Source organism: Oncorhynchus clarkii, chromosome 5 (assembly GCF_045791955.1).
Source record: "Oncorhynchus clarkii lewisi isolate Uvic-CL-2024 chromosome 5, UVic_Ocla_1.0, whole genome shotgun sequence".
NCBI lineage: Eukaryota > Metazoa > Chordata > Actinopteri > Salmoniformes > Salmonidae > Oncorhynchus > Oncorhynchus clarkii.
Window position 1 is genome coordinate 20,146,516 of NC_092151.1, and position 17,009 is coordinate 20,163,524.

A 17,009-nucleotide genomic window follows, 5' to 3' on the forward strand; every position below is an offset into this window, starting at 1 on the left:
CTTCCACTACACTGGATACAAACTTATTTCCATTGATAGAGTAGTTTCCCGAAGGCTTTAAAAAAAAAAGAAATGTAAACAGTCTGACAATACAATGCTGTACAGTATCTTATGATCAAACCCAGAGAAATTAGGAAATCCTGGCAATGTTGTATTGCTACAGAGTCTAGCTCCTGTATTTTACCTTGGGATTGGGTAGTTGGACTTTAACCAGCCCTACCTGCAGTAAAACCCTGTCTTGGACAGTTTGTCTATAATAAGAGACTAGTTCAAGCTACAGCAGTGGGGTTAACACACTAAACCTCCTTCAGTTTCACTTCTTCAAGGCAGATTATAGTTTCTCTCTGTTGGCCTTATGTTGTAAGGACGTTGTTTTGTAAGCTGTCCAGCACCTTGGTTGTACCTAAGCTACCTTTTAAGCTACCTTTTAAGCTACCTTTTAAGCTACCTTTTCCTCGCTCACCTGTTTTTATACTTTATGGCCCACTGTCTACAGTATAAATACGGTGAGCCTCTCCACTAGCAGGTATTACAGTAACATCAAGCAGAAACCATTACACATCCATGAAGTGAGTCTCCATATTGAGAGTATAGACTCGTGGCCTCCTGTAAATACAAACCTCTGTTTGTCTGTGTGTTCTGAGGCCATTAAGTTACTTAACGGCCCAGTACTCTGGCTCCCCCGTCCACTCAAATGGTACCCTATTCCCTGTATAGTACACTACTTCTGACCAGATCCCTATGGGCCTGGTAAAAAGTAGTGCACTATAAAGGGAATAGGGTGCCATTTGGGAGATAACTCATGTAACAAAGTTCTAACGGCATGCCTCCACAGTGACATCATGCCCTCTCTCCCCAGAAGGTCTTCCTCCCAGTCTGAGAAAACTAAATGAAGAGGGATACATCTGGCAGCATTTCGCGTCTCAAAATCTGCCTGGCCTTATTTCTCTCTCATCCTCCACTCATCCTCCACTCTCTTGCTCTTCTCTCTCTCGTGTTTTCTCGCTCTCTCTCTCTCTTTCCTCTCTATCTCTTTCTTTCACTCCTATCCTCTCTCTCTCCTTTCTCTGCTCTCTCTCTCTCCTCACTCGCTCTCATCTTTTTGATTTTCCTGTAATCCCTCTCTCCGCCAAAAGCCCCTGTATTTTCTCACACACAGCCACTCAGCCATTGTTTTCCTCCAGGAGCTGTTGTGGTGCTCCAGAGGGAGGGGGCAGGCGGGCTTCCTGTCTGCCCAGGGTGGTGTGGGAAACATGGGGGGAGGTGCCTGTCACAGACCCTCTGCCTTGAGTACATGGTGACAGAGGGGAAATGAACTCAAAGAAAGGAACTGGGTGAAAAGTGCCCATAGGGACAGATCTAGGATCGGTTTACCTCCTAGAAATTTGACCTCAATTTACTCTAAGAGGCACGCTTGGTCAGTGATGAAATCTGTATTCTGATATGCTGGGGTTGGTGGCACAGATCTAGGATCAGTTTACCTTCCCTTAGGGGTAAACTGACATCAGTGTCCATGGGCGACTTAATGTGAGGCTCTGACGCATCCCTTGTCTGACGCTTGGCCGATGATGACATCTTTATTCTGTGTAGTTGGGGGTAGCATTTATACCCTCAGCATTTATACCCTCAGTTAGAGTCCCACCTCAAAGTGGCTGTGATTTCTTACTTCTTTGATTCAGTAATTCAGTGGGGTGTCCAAGTCATAAAAAGGAACATCAAAGTGAAATCAAAGTTCACATCAGCCACTCTAACTTTTTATTACTAAATTATTGGGAGCCTTTTTACTGAGTTATTATATCAGTTGATAATGATTGATGTGTGCACCTATCCCCATTAAACGTTGTCTTCGTGACATTAGAAAATAAATAGTCAACTGATGAAATACAACTTATTTGTGCCAAATAAACTGTCAAGACATCAGCTCTTTTTTCCATAAAAAGAAGCGCTATCTTTTTAAACGGGATGTGGAGTGAGGGAGCGAGAGAGGGGAGTGTTTGACAAGGCACAGCAGACTGCTCTCTCGGGACGTATGGGACTGGAGCAGCCTATACTGGGAGTAGCGGTGTATCACAAAGGGCAGGCTGCGGCCACACAAAATAGTCTGAAAACAAGCAGCGATTAGCAAGCAGAGAGGAATGCGACCCAAATTGAAGTGGTGTGTCATTGGGAACCCGCGCGAGGTTCCATGGAGCGATGTTTCACCTATTTAGTAAATCGTAAGTGTTCCTATCTTGTTATCATATTGATAAAAACTCGGTTGGTGTGTGTTAATGACAGACGGCTACAGTTGCTGCGCGCTGTTTGATTTCGCGACCTCCACCCTATTTTCCCCGGGGATATAAACGAGTTACTGTCGCTAGCTACGCTATTGCAAACAGTCGTTACTGTGTTGTTACATTATGTTTACGTCGTTCTATATGGCTTGAAGAAAATAATTACTGGAATGGGAATGCTGTTCGGGTAGACAGGAGCAAGTCAAGCAGACTGGTTGGAAATAGTAAAAGAAGGAGAAGGAGGAATTAGGGACGCGCTCAGACTTGAACAGGGAAATATTTTGCCAGGGGCGAATCTACTGTAGGCGTAGCGCAGAACAAGACTTCAAAGCATAGTTCACTTTACTGTTGGGAGGAAATGACGTGTTATCATTTGGTTATTCACTCATCTCTATTTGTCAATTATCGTTCTATTGTGGTTTTGGTCTGTAATAGTTCTGATGTTGTTTATATACAGAATAGAAGAGAGAGCGAGGGAGAGAGAGAGATCATCAGCTTGCTCTGAATACCAGTGCAGTCATGCAGTAGGCCTACTAGTGTTTTGCCTTGTCAATGTTGACATACTTTATCTGCCTAATACGTTTTTGCATTTAGCAAGCAAGCATTCCATTCCTCCATTCTTACGGACTTCTGCCTCCTTTCCTACCCTTTGTCTTGCGGGGTACATGCGACATAGTGAAGTAGACTAACAGTAGGTCAGCAGTTCCTACTCTCTCTCCCCATATACCCCTCTTCTCATATCTTAATCGCCTTCTCTTCTCACAGTGCTATCACTTCCATAAGCACTCGTTTAAGGATGTCGTTGTTATGCAATGGTTTAAGTAAGAAGCCTGCTTGTAACTAATTTATATTTTCCCCTGCAGCTCAGATACTGCATGCTGCATGATAACTCTTTATGTAATGTGTTCATTTGACAGTGTCCCTCTCTGCTCATCCTCTTTTTTCTCTCTGCACACACACACACACACACACCACACACACACACGCACGCACACACACACGCACACGCACACACACACACATAGACGCACACGCACACACACACACCTCTTTCACTCTCTCAGCAGGGAGTAGCCTAGTTAAAACCCATAGTCATGCTTACACTGTTAAAAGTGGGATGGCACTGTTGTTCATCTGAAGTGGTTTTCTGATTGGTACATCCCAAAATACACTTTGGTTTCTTTAACCTATTCTATTCAAAGTGTCTGAAGTACAATAACGCATTTATAGATCAATGGGATTTTTGGCACATTCACATTGCATAGTGGTGGTTGCAATGTAGCTGTGGCAGGAAATGGATTAACAGGAAATTTAGGTTGCAACAAATATTTGATTTTTCAACTGAGAAAGCCTAACTTTTTTTTTTAGGTTGATCCAATGAGTCATTTTTACAGTGTACCATCACTGTGCCTCATATGTGTCCTCATTCTCCTATTTGTGCACAACATTTGAGAGAAATAAGCTTTTTGTGCATATGGAACATTTCTGGGATTTTTTATTTCAGCTCATAAAACACGAGACCAACACTTTACATGTTGCGTTTATATTTTTGCTCAGAGTATTATTGAGACAGCTCTACTGTAGCAGTATACATGTAGCTCTACTGTAGCACTATACATGTAGCTCTACTGTAGCAGTATACATGTAGCTCTACTGTAGCATTATACATGTAGCTCTACTGTAGCACTATACATGTAGCTCTACTGTAGCATTATACATGTAGCTCTACTGTAGCACTATACATGTAGCTCTACTGTAGCACTATACATGTGGCTCTCCTGTAGCACTATACATGTAGCTCTACTGTAGCACTATACATGTAGCTCTACTGTAGCATTATACATGTAGCTCTACTGTAGCACTATACATGTAGCTATCCTGTAGCACTATACATGTAGCTCTCCTGTAGCACTATACATGTAGCTCTCCTGTAGCACTATACATGTAGCTCTCCTGTAGCACTATACATGTAGCTCTACTGTAGCACTATACATGTAGCTCTACTGTAGCACTATACATGTAGCTCTACTGTAGCACTATACATGTAGCTCTACTGTAGCACTATACATGTAACTCTACTGTAGCATTATACATGTAGCTCTACTGTAGCACTATACATGTAGCTCTACTGTAGCACTATACATGTAGCTCTACTGTAGCACTATACATGTAGCTCTACTGTAGCATTATACATGTAGCTCTACTGTAACATTATACATGTAGCTCTACTGTAGCAGTATACATGTAGCTCTACTGTAGCACTATACATGTAGCTCTACTGTAGCACTATACATGTAGCTCTACTGTAGCACTATACATGTAGCTCTACTGTAGCACTATACATGTAGCTCTACTGTAGCACTATACATGTAGCTCTACTGTGTAGCACCATTTAAAAGGCATTGAAGGACTCCTCTGAAAGCCCACTTCACTTTAGAAAGTAAACCCTAGTCTTGATTAAATGCAATAGTGTAACAATAGTGTGACTACATGTGTACCAATATCTATAGTTATGACTACTTTTGAGAATAAACGTCTGTAGTTAAAAAGGCAAAACTAGATATAAAAAATGAGTTAAAAAAGTCAAACAGAGAGGATATAGTGAGGATGAACTAAACCTTGGCTTTGAAGACGTCAACATAAGCTAGTTTCTTTCTGAGGATTTTTTCACTCCTCTCTTCTCCCTCCTCTTTCTCTCTCTTCTCCCTCCTCTCTCTCTTATCCCACCTATCTTACTTCTTTCTCCCTGTTGCCTCGCACCCTCAGTTCAATGATCTGTGGGTCAGAGGGCACACTTCCTGCTCCAACATGAGGCTCCCTCTCATCCTGTGACTGGAGAGATTGCAAACCAATCAAGAGTGTTTACTCCATGCTTATTTCCTGGTTGGGGCGTTCCCAGGTTTCGTAGACCAGGCCATGCCATGTTTTCTCTATATTGGAAGGAATGGGGAGATCTGTGAGTATACAGTATCTTCCTAATGTAGTATCTCTGCTGGCTGGGACCAGTCATCTCTCTGGCTCCTGTAGACAGACTCAGCCAGGATAGTGGGGAAGATCTCTGCTGGCTGGGACCAGTCATCTCTCTGGCTCCTGTAGACAGACTCAGCCAGGATAGCGGGGGAAGATCTCTGCTGACTGGGACCAGTCATCTCTATGGCTCCTGTAGACAGACTCAGCCAGGAAAGCAGGGAAGAGGGCAGCACTAGAAAGAAGTCTCTCTGAATTAGTGTCATATTATGGTAACATTCTTCTGCCCTCCTCTTGCGCTCTCTTGTTCCCGTCCTCTGTTTGCAGGCACCATGCTGTGTTTTTGAGGTCACATTGAGGTCAGGGGAGCTGATGCTGTGACGGATCAACAACGAGCTCTGGTCTTTGTCTATGCATGAAGGTATCCTGTTAAGTCACCTGTATCAGATCTATCTGGAGTATCTGCTCATCAAGACATGCTGATGTCCCTTGTTCTCTCCAGATCGTATACTGATACTATATCCACCTTATACATGGCTCTCAAGGCATAGGATGTGCTTCCCATGAAGTGTTCTATTTAATTATGTGAGAAAAATAACTGTTCCTTGAACATTGTCTTCATCAACCTCTGACCTCTGACCTGATTGGCTCATTAAGGGTTATTTATATCCTGACCTTTGTCCTCATTAATGCATCCCTTTTACCTTGAAACCGTTGACGATCAGTGACTCTCTCTTTAGACCACTTTGTCCACTGCTGTGATTACTGGGACACACACAATAATAAAAGTGGTCAATGATAATAACATTCAGGTCAGGTCAGGTCTGGTCAGGTAAGGTCTGGTCTGGTCAGGTAAGGTCTGGTCAGGTCTGGTCAGGTCAGGTCTAGTCAGGTCAGGTCAGGTCTAGTCTGGTCAGGTCTGGCCTAGTCATGTCTGGTCTGGTCTAGTCTGGTTTGGTCTGGCCTAGTCAGGTCTGGTCTGGTCAGGTCTGGTCTGGTCAGGTCTGGCCTAGTCAGGTTTATCCTAGTCTGATCAGGTCTGGCCTAGTCAGGTTTGTTCAGGTCTGGCCTAGTCATGTCTGGTCAGGTCTAGTCTGGCCTAGTCAGGTCTGATCAGGTCTGGCCTAGTCATGTCTGGTCAGGTTTAGTCTGGCCTAGTCAGGTCTGGTCAGGTCTGGCCTAGTCATGTCTGGTCTAGTCTGGTTTGGTCAGGTCTAGTCAGGTCTATTCTGGTTAGGTCTAGTCAGGTCTAGTTTGGTCAGGTGTAGTCAGGTCTGGTCTGGTCAGGTCTGGCCTAGTCAGGTCAGGTCTAGTCAGGTCTATTCTGGTCTGGTCTAGTCAGGTCTAGTTTGGTCAGGTGTAGTCAGGTCTGGTCTGGTCAGGTCTGGCCCAGTCAGGTCTGGTCAGGTCTGGTCAGGTCTAGTCAGGTCTGGTCAGGTCTAGTCAGGTCAGGTCAGGTCTAGTCCGGTCAGGTCTAGTCAGGTCTGGTCAGGTCTAGTCTGGTCAGGTCTAGTCAGGTCTGGTCAGGTCTAGTCAGGTCTAGTCTGGTCAGGTCTGGTCAGGTCTAGTCTGGTCAGGTCTAGTCAGGTCTGGTCAGGTCTAGTCAGGTCAGGTCTAGTCTGGTCAGGTCTAGTCAGGTCTGGTCAGGTCTGGTCAGGTCTAGTCTGGTCAGGTCTGGTCAGGTCTAGTCAAGTCTGGTCAGGTCTAGTCAGGTCTGGTCAGGACAGGTCTAGTCTGGTCAGGTCTAGTCAGGTCTGGTCAGGTCTAGTCAGGTCAGGTCTAGTCTGGTCAGGTCTGGTCAGGTCTGGTCAGGTCTAGTCTGGTCAGGTCTGGTCAGGTCTAGTCAAGTCTGGTCAGGTCTAGTCAGGTCTGGTCAGGACAGGTCTAGTCTGGTCAGGTCTAGTCAGGTCTGGTCAGGTCTAGTCTGGTCAGGTCTAGTCCGGTCTGGTCAGGTCTAGTCAGGTATGGTCAGGTCTAGTCTGGTCAGGTCTAGTCAGGTCAGGTCTAGTCTGGTCAGGTCTAGTCTGGTCAGGTCTAGTCAGGTCTGGTCAGGTCTGGTCAGGTCTGGTCAGGTCTAGTCTGGTCAGGTCTGGTCAGGTCTAGTCAGGTCTGGTCAGGTCTAGTCAGGTATGGTCAGGTCTAGTCTGGTCAGGTCTAGTCAGGTCAGGTCTGGTCAGGTCTAGTCTGGTCAGGTCTAGTCAGGTCTGGTCAGGTCTGGTCAGGTCTGGTCAGGTCTAGTCTGGTCAGGTCTGGTCAGGTCTGGTCAGGTCTAGTCAGGTCTGGTCTAGTCTGGTCAGGTCTAGTCAGGTCTGGTCAGGTCTAGTCTGGTCAGGTCTGGTCAGGTCTAGTCAGGTCTGGTCAGGTCTAGTCAGGTATGGTCAGGTCTAGTCTGGTCAGGTCTAGTCAGGTCAGGTCTAGTCTGGTCAGGTCTAGTCTGGTCAGGTCTAGTCAGGTCTGGTCAGGTCTGGTCAGGTCTGGTCAGGTCTAGTCTGGTCAGGTCTGGTCAGGTCTGGTCAGGTCTAGTCAGGTCTGGTCAGGTCTAGTCAGGTCTGGTCAGGTCTGGTCAGGTCTAGTCAGGTCTGGTCAGGTCTAGTCTGGTCAGGTCTAGTCAGGTCTGGTCAGGTCTGGTCAGGTCTAGTCAGGTCTGGTCTAGTCTGGTCAGGTCTGGTCAGGTCAGGTCTAGTCTGGTCAGGTCTAGTCAGGTCTGGTCAGCCCATCATCTGGCCTGTTGAAGTGGCCAGCTGCTTTGCTACGTTAAACAACAAGGGCCATGACACCATGACAGATGCACCTGAATAGTCTCTCTCCTCTCTCTTGGTCCTATAACAGATGTACACAGAATACGCAGAAAACATCCCACCCAGCATGTAGCTTGCTCTTTCATAGTAATATGTGTGTGTGTTGGCCTGGTTTCACCTGCTGACCTCTGCACCCTAGACCCGGCTGTGTTGGATCCACAACAGCTGTTATTTAACCACAGGACCTAGGCTTCCAACTAGCTCTACCCAATATGCACGACTGTGAGTCTTGCATCCCAACGGGCTCCTAAAGGGTCCTGGCAGCAGATAGAGAGCCACAGAGATCTGCTCCTGTAGATGATGTAATTTATAGCCAACACAGCTTCCTGCTGTCTCTGCTCCCTTTGTGTTCCATGGGGAGGGGGGGGTGTTTGTGTGTGCGTGTTTGCCTGTGTCACAGCCCTCAACCCCCCCCCCCCCCCCCCCCCTATATTCCCCTCTAGCTAGAAATGCATGTTTCTGTGTTCAGCTGTTCCTCTCACACAGTATGTGTCTTTACATCTCCTCTCGTAGTGAGGCAGGCAGCAGGCTCCAAGTGAATTGGTGTGTTTGGTGTGATTATTCCTCAATAAATTGGTATAGGCACAGAAATGGCCAGTGTTTCATCCCCTGTTGTGCGGTGCAGGGCTGCCTGGAGACATCTGTTTCGTCGTCCATCTCCCTGGTGTCATCCCCCTGCTTTGTCTTGATTGCATCTCTCTTTGAGAGAGGGATAGAGTGAGGTCCTCTCCTCTTCCTCTGTCTGTACAAGGCTAGAGGACACTAATGCAACAGCACCAAACCGTTTCTACTCTCTCCATTCTATCTCTCCCTCTCTCAAAACCAATCAAGGCCATATTCTGTGTCAGATGGCCAATGGGTAATTATTATATTGTAATTATTATATTATAATATCTGGCTGAGGCTTCTGTGGAGAGATATTCCACTTTAAGTAGAATTCTAGGATGGCTGAAGCTGCATTAACTTATTAGCTCCAGCTTTTCCTGTGTCTCCTCTAATGACCATATTATTACATTGTTATTACCTCCAGTACATCATCTGAGTGTATTTTCTGAGTTTCTCTCAGTCTCTGGGGTTCCCTGAGGTATCTCAGTATGTGACAGTGACTTGGTTCTGTTCTGTCTGCCTGATTAATAGACAGGTTCCGCTTACACACAACTTCCGTTCCGTTCCAGTGATTCCTGTCAGGATCTCTCCGTTCTGTTTTCCTCTCGCCCTGTCTTGTCCAAGCTCATTCCACCACAGATGTTGCGATTGAAAGGAGGACACACACACACACACACACACACACACACACACACACACACACACACACACACACACACACACACACACACACACACACACACACACACACACACACACACACACAAGCATTGTTGCATCCATATAGAAAGAAGAAACAAATATATTGACTTTGAGATAATTCAACAAAAAACATATGCACCAGAGAAGACAAGAGAAGGGAAGAGCAGAGATGAGGAGAGAAGAGGAGAGAAGAGAAGGGGAGAGATTTGGAGAGAAGAGGAGAGAAGATGAGAGATGTGCAGAGAAGAGAAGAGGAGAGATGTGGAGAGAAGAGAATGGAAGAGGAGAGGAGAGAAGAGGAGAGATGTGGAGAGAAGAGAAGAGGAGAGATTTGGAGAGAAGGGAAGAGCAGAGAAGAGGAGAGAAGAGAAGAGGAGAGAAGGGAAGAGCAGAGAAGAGGAGAGAAGAGGAGAGATGTGCAGAGAAGAGAAGAGGAGAGATGTGGAGAGAAGAGGAGGGATGTGGAGAGAAGAGAAGAGGAGAGAAGAGGAGAGATGTGGAGAGAAGAGAATAGGAGAGATGTGGAGAGAAGAGAAGAGGGAGAAGAGGAGAGATGTGGAAAGAAGACAAGAGGAGAGATGTGGAAAGAAGAGAAGAGGAAAGAAGAGGAGAGAAGTGGAGAGAAGAGGAGAGAAGTGGAGAGTTTTGGAGAGAAGGGGAGAGAACAGGAGAGAAGTGGAGAGAAGAGGAGAGTTGTGGAGAGAAGAGAAGAGGAGAGAAGAGGAGAGATGTGGAGAGAAGAGAAGAAGAGGAGAGAAGAGAAGAGGAGAGATGTGGAAAGAAGTGGAGAGATGTGGAGAGAAGAGGAGAGAAAAGAAGAGGAGAGAAGAGATGTGGAGAGAAGAGGAGAGATATGGGAGATGTGGAAAGAAGAGGAGAGATGTGGATAGAAGAGGAGAGAAGGGGAGAGATGTAAATAGAAGATAAGAAAAGAGGAGAGAAGAGGAGAAAAGAGAAGAAAAGAGGAGAGAAGAGAAGAAAAGAGGAGAGAAGAGGAGAGAAGAGAAGGAAAGAGTCGAGGAGAGAAGAGATAGAATGTCTATGTGTGGTTGTGTGTGTTTTGTAATGTTGTGTTGAACAACTGTGTGTGTCTGTTTGTGTGTACGTGCGTACGTGTCAGAGCATTTTCCTTTGATGTGTATGTTAGAGTGTTTGTGCCATGGTCCATGCCCAATTGTTCATACGGCTGGCTAGCTAGCCGACTGGAGCGTTAAAACGCAACACAGGCTACAAAGGAGCTCACTACAGCTCCAACACATTACCCAATCATCTCACTAGTCTGAAAATATTTTACCCAATCATCTATCTAGTGTGAAAAGATCTTATCCAATTAGTTCACTGGATCTCTTACCTACTCAGCTGGCCCAATCATGTCTCTATTATCTGCATCTCATTCCCAACAAACTCAGTGTTGTCAGCCTCTTAGCCAGTCAGCTTATTGATCTCGCCAACCGCATTGGTTTGGCCAAGGGGATTCAAAGTAACCCACCGGCATGTGTTTTGTATGTATGTTACATTTCTGTGTAAACTGAACTCAGTGCTGCTACTGCAAATATTGACATGATAGGAGGGATCAATTCCTCTTCCATGACTCATCACTATGGTGATGAGGTCCCATTCAGGACTGACCAGAGCTTGGATAAAGCATAGAGCATGTTTATCACTTCAATAAGATGACTGCTACTTCACAATAGCACACACTGCAGGCAATGTACATCATTTACATGGGGTGATGCATCATAGGCTCTGACCCTGGTCCACTACTGTATTCCATGCTAACCCAGTCACAACACACCCAACACACACACATACACACACATTTACACATCAAATCAAAGTTTATTTGTCATGGGCGCCTAATACAACAGGTGTAGACCTTACAGTGAAATGCTTACTTACAGGCTCTAACCAATAGTGCAAAAAAGGTATTAGGTGAACAATAGGTAAGTAAAGAAATAAAACAACAGTAAAAGACAGGCTATATACAGTAGCGAGGCTATCTACAGTAGCGAGGCTATATACAGTAGCGAGGCTATATACAGTAACGAGGCTATATACAGTAACGAGGCTATATACAGTAGCGAGGCTACATACAGTAGCGAGGCTATATACAGTAGCGAGGCTACATACAGACACGGGTTAGTCAGGCTGATTGAGGTAGTATGTAGATATGGTTAAAGTGACTATGCATATATGATGAACAGAGAGTAGCAGAAGCGTAAAAAGAGGGGTTGGTTGGTGGGTGGCGGGACACAGTGCAGATAGCCCTGTTAGCCAATGTGCGGGAGCACTGGTTGGTCATGCCAATTAGGTAGTATGTACATGAATGTATAGTTAAAGTGACTATGCATATATGATAAACAGAGAGTAGCAGCAGTGTAAAAGAGGGGTTGGGGGGGGGAACACAATGCAAACAGTTTGGGTAACCATTTGTTTACCTGTTCAGGAGTCTTATGGCTTGGGGGTAAAAACTGTTGAGAAGCCTTTTTGTCCTAGACTTGGCACTCCGGTACATCTTGCCATGTCTATGACTGGGGTGACTGGGGTCTTTGACAATTTTTCTCTACACCAGTTCCTGGATGGCAGGCATCTTAGCCCCAGTGATGTACTGGGCCGTACGCACTACCCTATGTAGTGCCTTGCGTTCAGAGACCGAGCAATTGCCGTACCAGGCATTGTTGCAGCTGTAGAACCTTTTGAGGATCTCAGGACCCATGCCAAATCTTTTTAGTGTCCTGAGGGGGAATAGGCTTTGTCGTGCCCTCTTCACGACTGTCTTGGTGTATTTGGACCATTCTAGTTTGTTGGTGATGTGGACACCGAGGAACTTGAAGCTCTCAACCTGCTCCACTACAGCCTCGCCGATGAGAATGGGGGCGTGCTCGGTCCTTCTTTTCGTGTAGTCCACATTCATCTCCTTAGTCTTGGTTACGTTGAGGGATAGGTTGTTATTCTGGCACCACCCGGCCAGGTCTCTGACCTCCTCCCTATAGGCTGTCTCGTCGTTGTCGGTGATCAGGCCTACCACTGTTGCGTCGTATGCAAACTTAATGATGGTGTTGGAGTCCTGCCTGGCAGGAGGGGGCTGAGCACGCACCCCTCGGGAGCTCCAGTGTTGAAGATCAGTGTGGCAGATGTGTTGCTACCTAACCTCACCACCTGGGGGAGGCCCGTCAGGAAGTCCAGGATCCAGTTGCAGAGGGAGGTGTTTAGTCCCAGGATCCTTAGCGTAGTGATGAGCTTTGAGGGCACTATGGTGTTGAAAGCTGAGCTGTAGTCAATGAATAGCATTCTCACATAGGTGTTCCTTTTGTCCAGGTGGGAAAGGGCAGTGTGGAGTGCAATAGAGATTGCATCATCTGTGGATCTGTTTGGGCGGTATGCAAATTGGAGTGGGTCTAGGGTTTCTGAGATAATGGTGTTGATCTGAGCCATTGCCTTTGTGTTCTTTGGCACAGGGACTATGGTGGTCTGCTTGAAACATGTTGGTATTACAGACACATGTGATAAGGTCAGGACAGCCACCCGTGTAGAGTGAGTGTAAGTTTGTGCAGAAGCATTTATGGATGGTAGGAAACATTGCTGGGCTGACAGCAGAGTGACATGTCAACAGAGAGCTAGGTGGGGTCCAGTCCTGCTGCTGCTCTAGGCCTTAGTGTTAACACTATCCTCCATTAACTGTCCTCTGTTTATCAGACCGACTGGCTGGCTGCATTACGGCTCTTGTCCCTTTTTGCTGCTATAGGCTATTGCTGCTGCAGGTGTACAGTAATCTGGGAAGCTAATCACATGACTAGGGACAGCCAATGAATGTGACCTGTGGTCAAATAAGGTTGTTGTCCTAAATATTTAGCCGTTTTAGGAGCTTTAGGGTGGACTGTTAGTTGTCTGTGTTATTTAGCTCTGCACTACTTTACCCACACATCATATTTACAGTTGTTTGGTTATCAGTGTATCTGCAGTCCCTGGTGGAGTGCTAAGTCAGTCAGCGTGGTGTTACACCCTTAAGTGCCCTGACACCTCTGTGGCTGAGTGATTTAGGTTCCTACCAGATCCTCAGTCTGATAGGCTATCTGACGGAGTTTACTACAACATAGAAACAGGATGCAGACAGGCTCTGGGCGGGCCGGGGTTCAGAAGCTCTTAGAGTCCATTACTCCTCTCTCTCCTGTCCCCGGGCCACATTTTAACCAGGTTTCCATCGGCCCAGCCGCGCTCAGGCTGGATAGAGTGACTGTATCCCAGACGATGAGCAGGGCCTGGCCAGGCCGGTGGAAAGACTCCCTGCTAAGTGAATCATCGGTGGATTCTGAGAAGAGAAAAGGCAGACATTCAGGCTGGTCGATAAGACTGGGAAGCTAAGCAGAGCTTTTTCCATATCGCCCAGCTCAAGTTTTATACATGTCCTCTCTCTGTACGTCAGAGGGAATATTCTGTCTGGGAGAAATAAGGCCTATCTGTTCTATTCCTGCTCTGCCTCTGAAATATTTACATGGAAAGAATAGAACCCAGAGGACTAGAGACAGATTGGGGAGGAGAGGAGACCCCCACCCTGCCCATTGAAGAAGGGATGGGAAGGAGAGGGTGAGTGAGTGAGGAGAGAACGAGTGATGGGAGGCAAAGACCAGTGTTAATGACAAAGATAATTCCGTTTGCATCAAGTATAGCCCCCATCCACAAGTTAACATGGAGTTAGAGAGAGAGTGAGAGAGAGAGAGAGAGAGAGAGAGAGAGAGAGAGAGAGTTAGAGAGAGAGAGAGAGAGAGAGAGAGAGAGAGTTAGAGAGAGAGAGAGCATGCAAAAATGAAGACGTTAGCTGAGAATAGATGGTGTTGGGGGATGGAGAGGAGGAGAGGAGGAGAGGAGCGGATTATTGTAAAGCTAGTTGTTATCTGTGAATGAGCTGAGGTATGACAAGACACACAGACACACACACACACACACACACACACAGATACATACACATCACAGGGGATCTACTCTGATGCAGGAGCTATAAGCATCACTTCACAGAATGCATTTTATTTGACATGCATCTTAACAGCTTCTTTCATAGCACTATTACAGTTAGGTAGAGGTGCCTATCATATAAAATACACATATACTGCTACGCAATACAGACATGTCACATTGCTATTCAGATATTCACTGTCACTCTCATTTTCCCACTGACACTGGTAGATGGAGTGATGGATGTGGAGGGGGGAAGTGACAGAAAGATGGATGTGTGTTGGTTGCCATGTTAATTCCACTTTAATTAAGTGTTTTGGGAGTACATTGAAAGTGTCTGGAGACTGGGACTCCACCCTGGAGTAGAGGGGTTCTCCCTGGGGGGGAGAGACAGACAGGAGAAGGAGACTGGGACTCCACCCTGGAGTAGAAGGGTTCTCCCTGGGGGGGAGAGACAGACAGGAGAAGGAGACTGGGACTCCACCCTGGAGTAGAGGGGTTCTCCCTGGGGGAGAGAGACAGACAGGAGAAGGAGACTGGGACTCCACCCTGGAGTAGAGGGGTTCTCCCTGGGGGAGAGAGACAGACAGGAGAAGGAGACTGGTACTCCACCCTGGAGGAGTGGGGTTCTCCCTGGGGGAGAGACAGACAGGAGAAGGAGACTGGGACTCCACCCTGGAGTAGAAGGGTTCTCCCTGGGGGAAAGAGACAGACAGGAGAAGGAGACTGGTACTCCACCCTGGAGGAGTGGGGTTCTCCCTGGGGGAGAGACAGACAGGAGAAGGAGACTGGTACTCCACCCTGGAGTAGAGGGGTTCTCCCTGGGGGAGAAACAGACAGGAGAAGGAGACTGGTAGACCTTACATTACATAACATTACAGCCTCTCAGGGTTGTACAAGACCTCTAGCATATTTCTCTCTCGCTCTCTATGTCTCTCTATCTGTCTCTGTCTCTCTCTCCATATCTCTCGCTCTCTCTCGCACTCTCTCTCCATCATCTTGACAATCTGTGTATGTTTCCTCACTCAATGAGGTCAATGGCTGTTTCCTGTGTATTTGTTTGAAGAGCAGGAAGTGTAGCTGTAGTGGGGTGTATAGAATGACGTGTCCTGTCTGACTCACACTGCTATGTTTCAGGTGGACATCCTCCAAACCTCTGGGCTTTGCTCAGAAAAATTATGTTTGAGTTCTTCCTCAGCACAGCATGGTCCACCAGTCACTAAGTTCTCCCTCTCTGTTTCCACATTCAGAGGAACTACAACAACACCATCTACAAAACATTTGATTGAATGGGAATGTATGTGGTGGCTAGTGAGAGGAGCTATAGGAAGACAGGCTTATTATAATGTCTGGAATGGAATAAATGGAACGGTATAAAACACATGAAACATATGGAAACCACATATGTATATTCATTCCATTCCAACCATTACACTGAGCCTGTCCTCCTATAGCTCATCCCACCAGCTTCCACTGATGTAAAGATAAAGTTTGATTGACGTCCAAACTCTCTTCTCTACCCAGCTGTCTGTCTGACAGAGAGAAACTCTCTTCTCTACGCAGCTGTCTGTCTGACAGAGAGAGAAACTCTCTTCTCTACCCAGCTGTCTGTCTGACAGAGAGAAACTCTCTTCTCTATGCAGCTGTCTGTCCGACAGAGAGAGAAACTCTCTTCTCTACACAGCTGTCTGTCTGACAGAGAGAAACTCTCTTCTCTACACAGCTGTCTGTCTGACAGAGAGAAACTCTCTTCTCTACCCAGCTGTCTGTCTGACAGAGAGAGAAACTCTCTTCTCTACCCAGCTGTCTGTCTGACAGAGAGAAACTCTCTTCTCTACACAGCTGTCTGTCTGACAGAGAGAAACTCTCTTCTCTACCTAGCTGTCTGTCTGACAGAGAGAGAAACTCTCTTCTCTACCCAGCTGTCTGTCTGACAGAGAGAAACTCTCTTCTCTACGCAGCTGTCTGTCTGACAGAGAGAGAAACTCTCTTCTCTACCCAGCTGTCTGTCTGACAGAGAGAAACTCTCTTCTCTATGCAGCTGTCTGTCCGACAGAGAGAGAAACTCTCTTCTCTACACAGCTGTCTGTCTGACAGAGAGAAACTCTCTTCTCTACACAGCTGTCTGTCTGACAGAGAGAAACTCTCTTCTCTACCCAGCTGTCTGTCTGACAGAGAGAGAAACTCTCTTCTCTACCCAGCTGTCTGTCTGACAGAGAGAAACTCTCTTCTCTACACAGCTGTCTGTCTGACCTAGCTGTCTGTCTGACAGAGAGAGAAACTCTCTTCTCTACCCAGCTGTCTGTCTGACAGAGAGAAACTCTCTTCTCTACGCAGCTGTCTGTCTGACAGAGAGAGAAACTCTCTTCTCTACACAGCTGTCTGTCTGACAGAGAGAAACTCTCTTCTCTACACAGCTGTCTGTCTGACAGAGAGAAACTCTCTTCTCTACCTAGCTGTCTGTCTGACAGAGAGAGAAACTCTCTTCTCTACCCAGCTGTCTGTCTGACAGAGAGAGAAACTCTCTTCTCTACCCAGCTGTCTGTCTGACAGAGAGAGAAACTCTCTTCTCTACACAGCTGTCTGACTGACAGAGAGATAAACTCTCTTCTCTACCCAGTTGTCTGACTGACAGAGAGAAACTCTCTTCTCTACCCAGTTGTCTGACTGACAGAGAGAAACTCTCTTCTCTACCCAGCTGTCTGTCTGACAG

The 17,009-nt window shown here is 46.5% G+C and overlaps 1 protein-coding gene across 6 annotated transcripts in view; it reads left to right on the plus strand.

Annotated features, from left to right (window-relative positions):
• The window catches only part of LOC139408492 (disabled homolog 2-interacting protein-like), a 342,336-nt gene that overhangs the window by 246,769 nt on the left and 78,558 nt on the right, over nucleotides 1–17,009 (plus strand). Inside the window, exon 1 of one of the 6 annotated variants that reach the window (XM_071152459.1) lies at nucleotides 2,015–2,216. The exons of the other annotated variants lie outside the window; for them this stretch is intronic. Coding sequence (XP_071008560.1) covers nucleotides 2,194–2,216 — 23 coding nt within the window. The 5' untranslated portion in view covers nucleotides 2,015–2,193. Of the gene's footprint in view, nucleotides 1–2,014; nucleotides 2,217–17,009 lie in introns of those variants that run through there. 6 annotated transcript variants of the gene reach the window in all.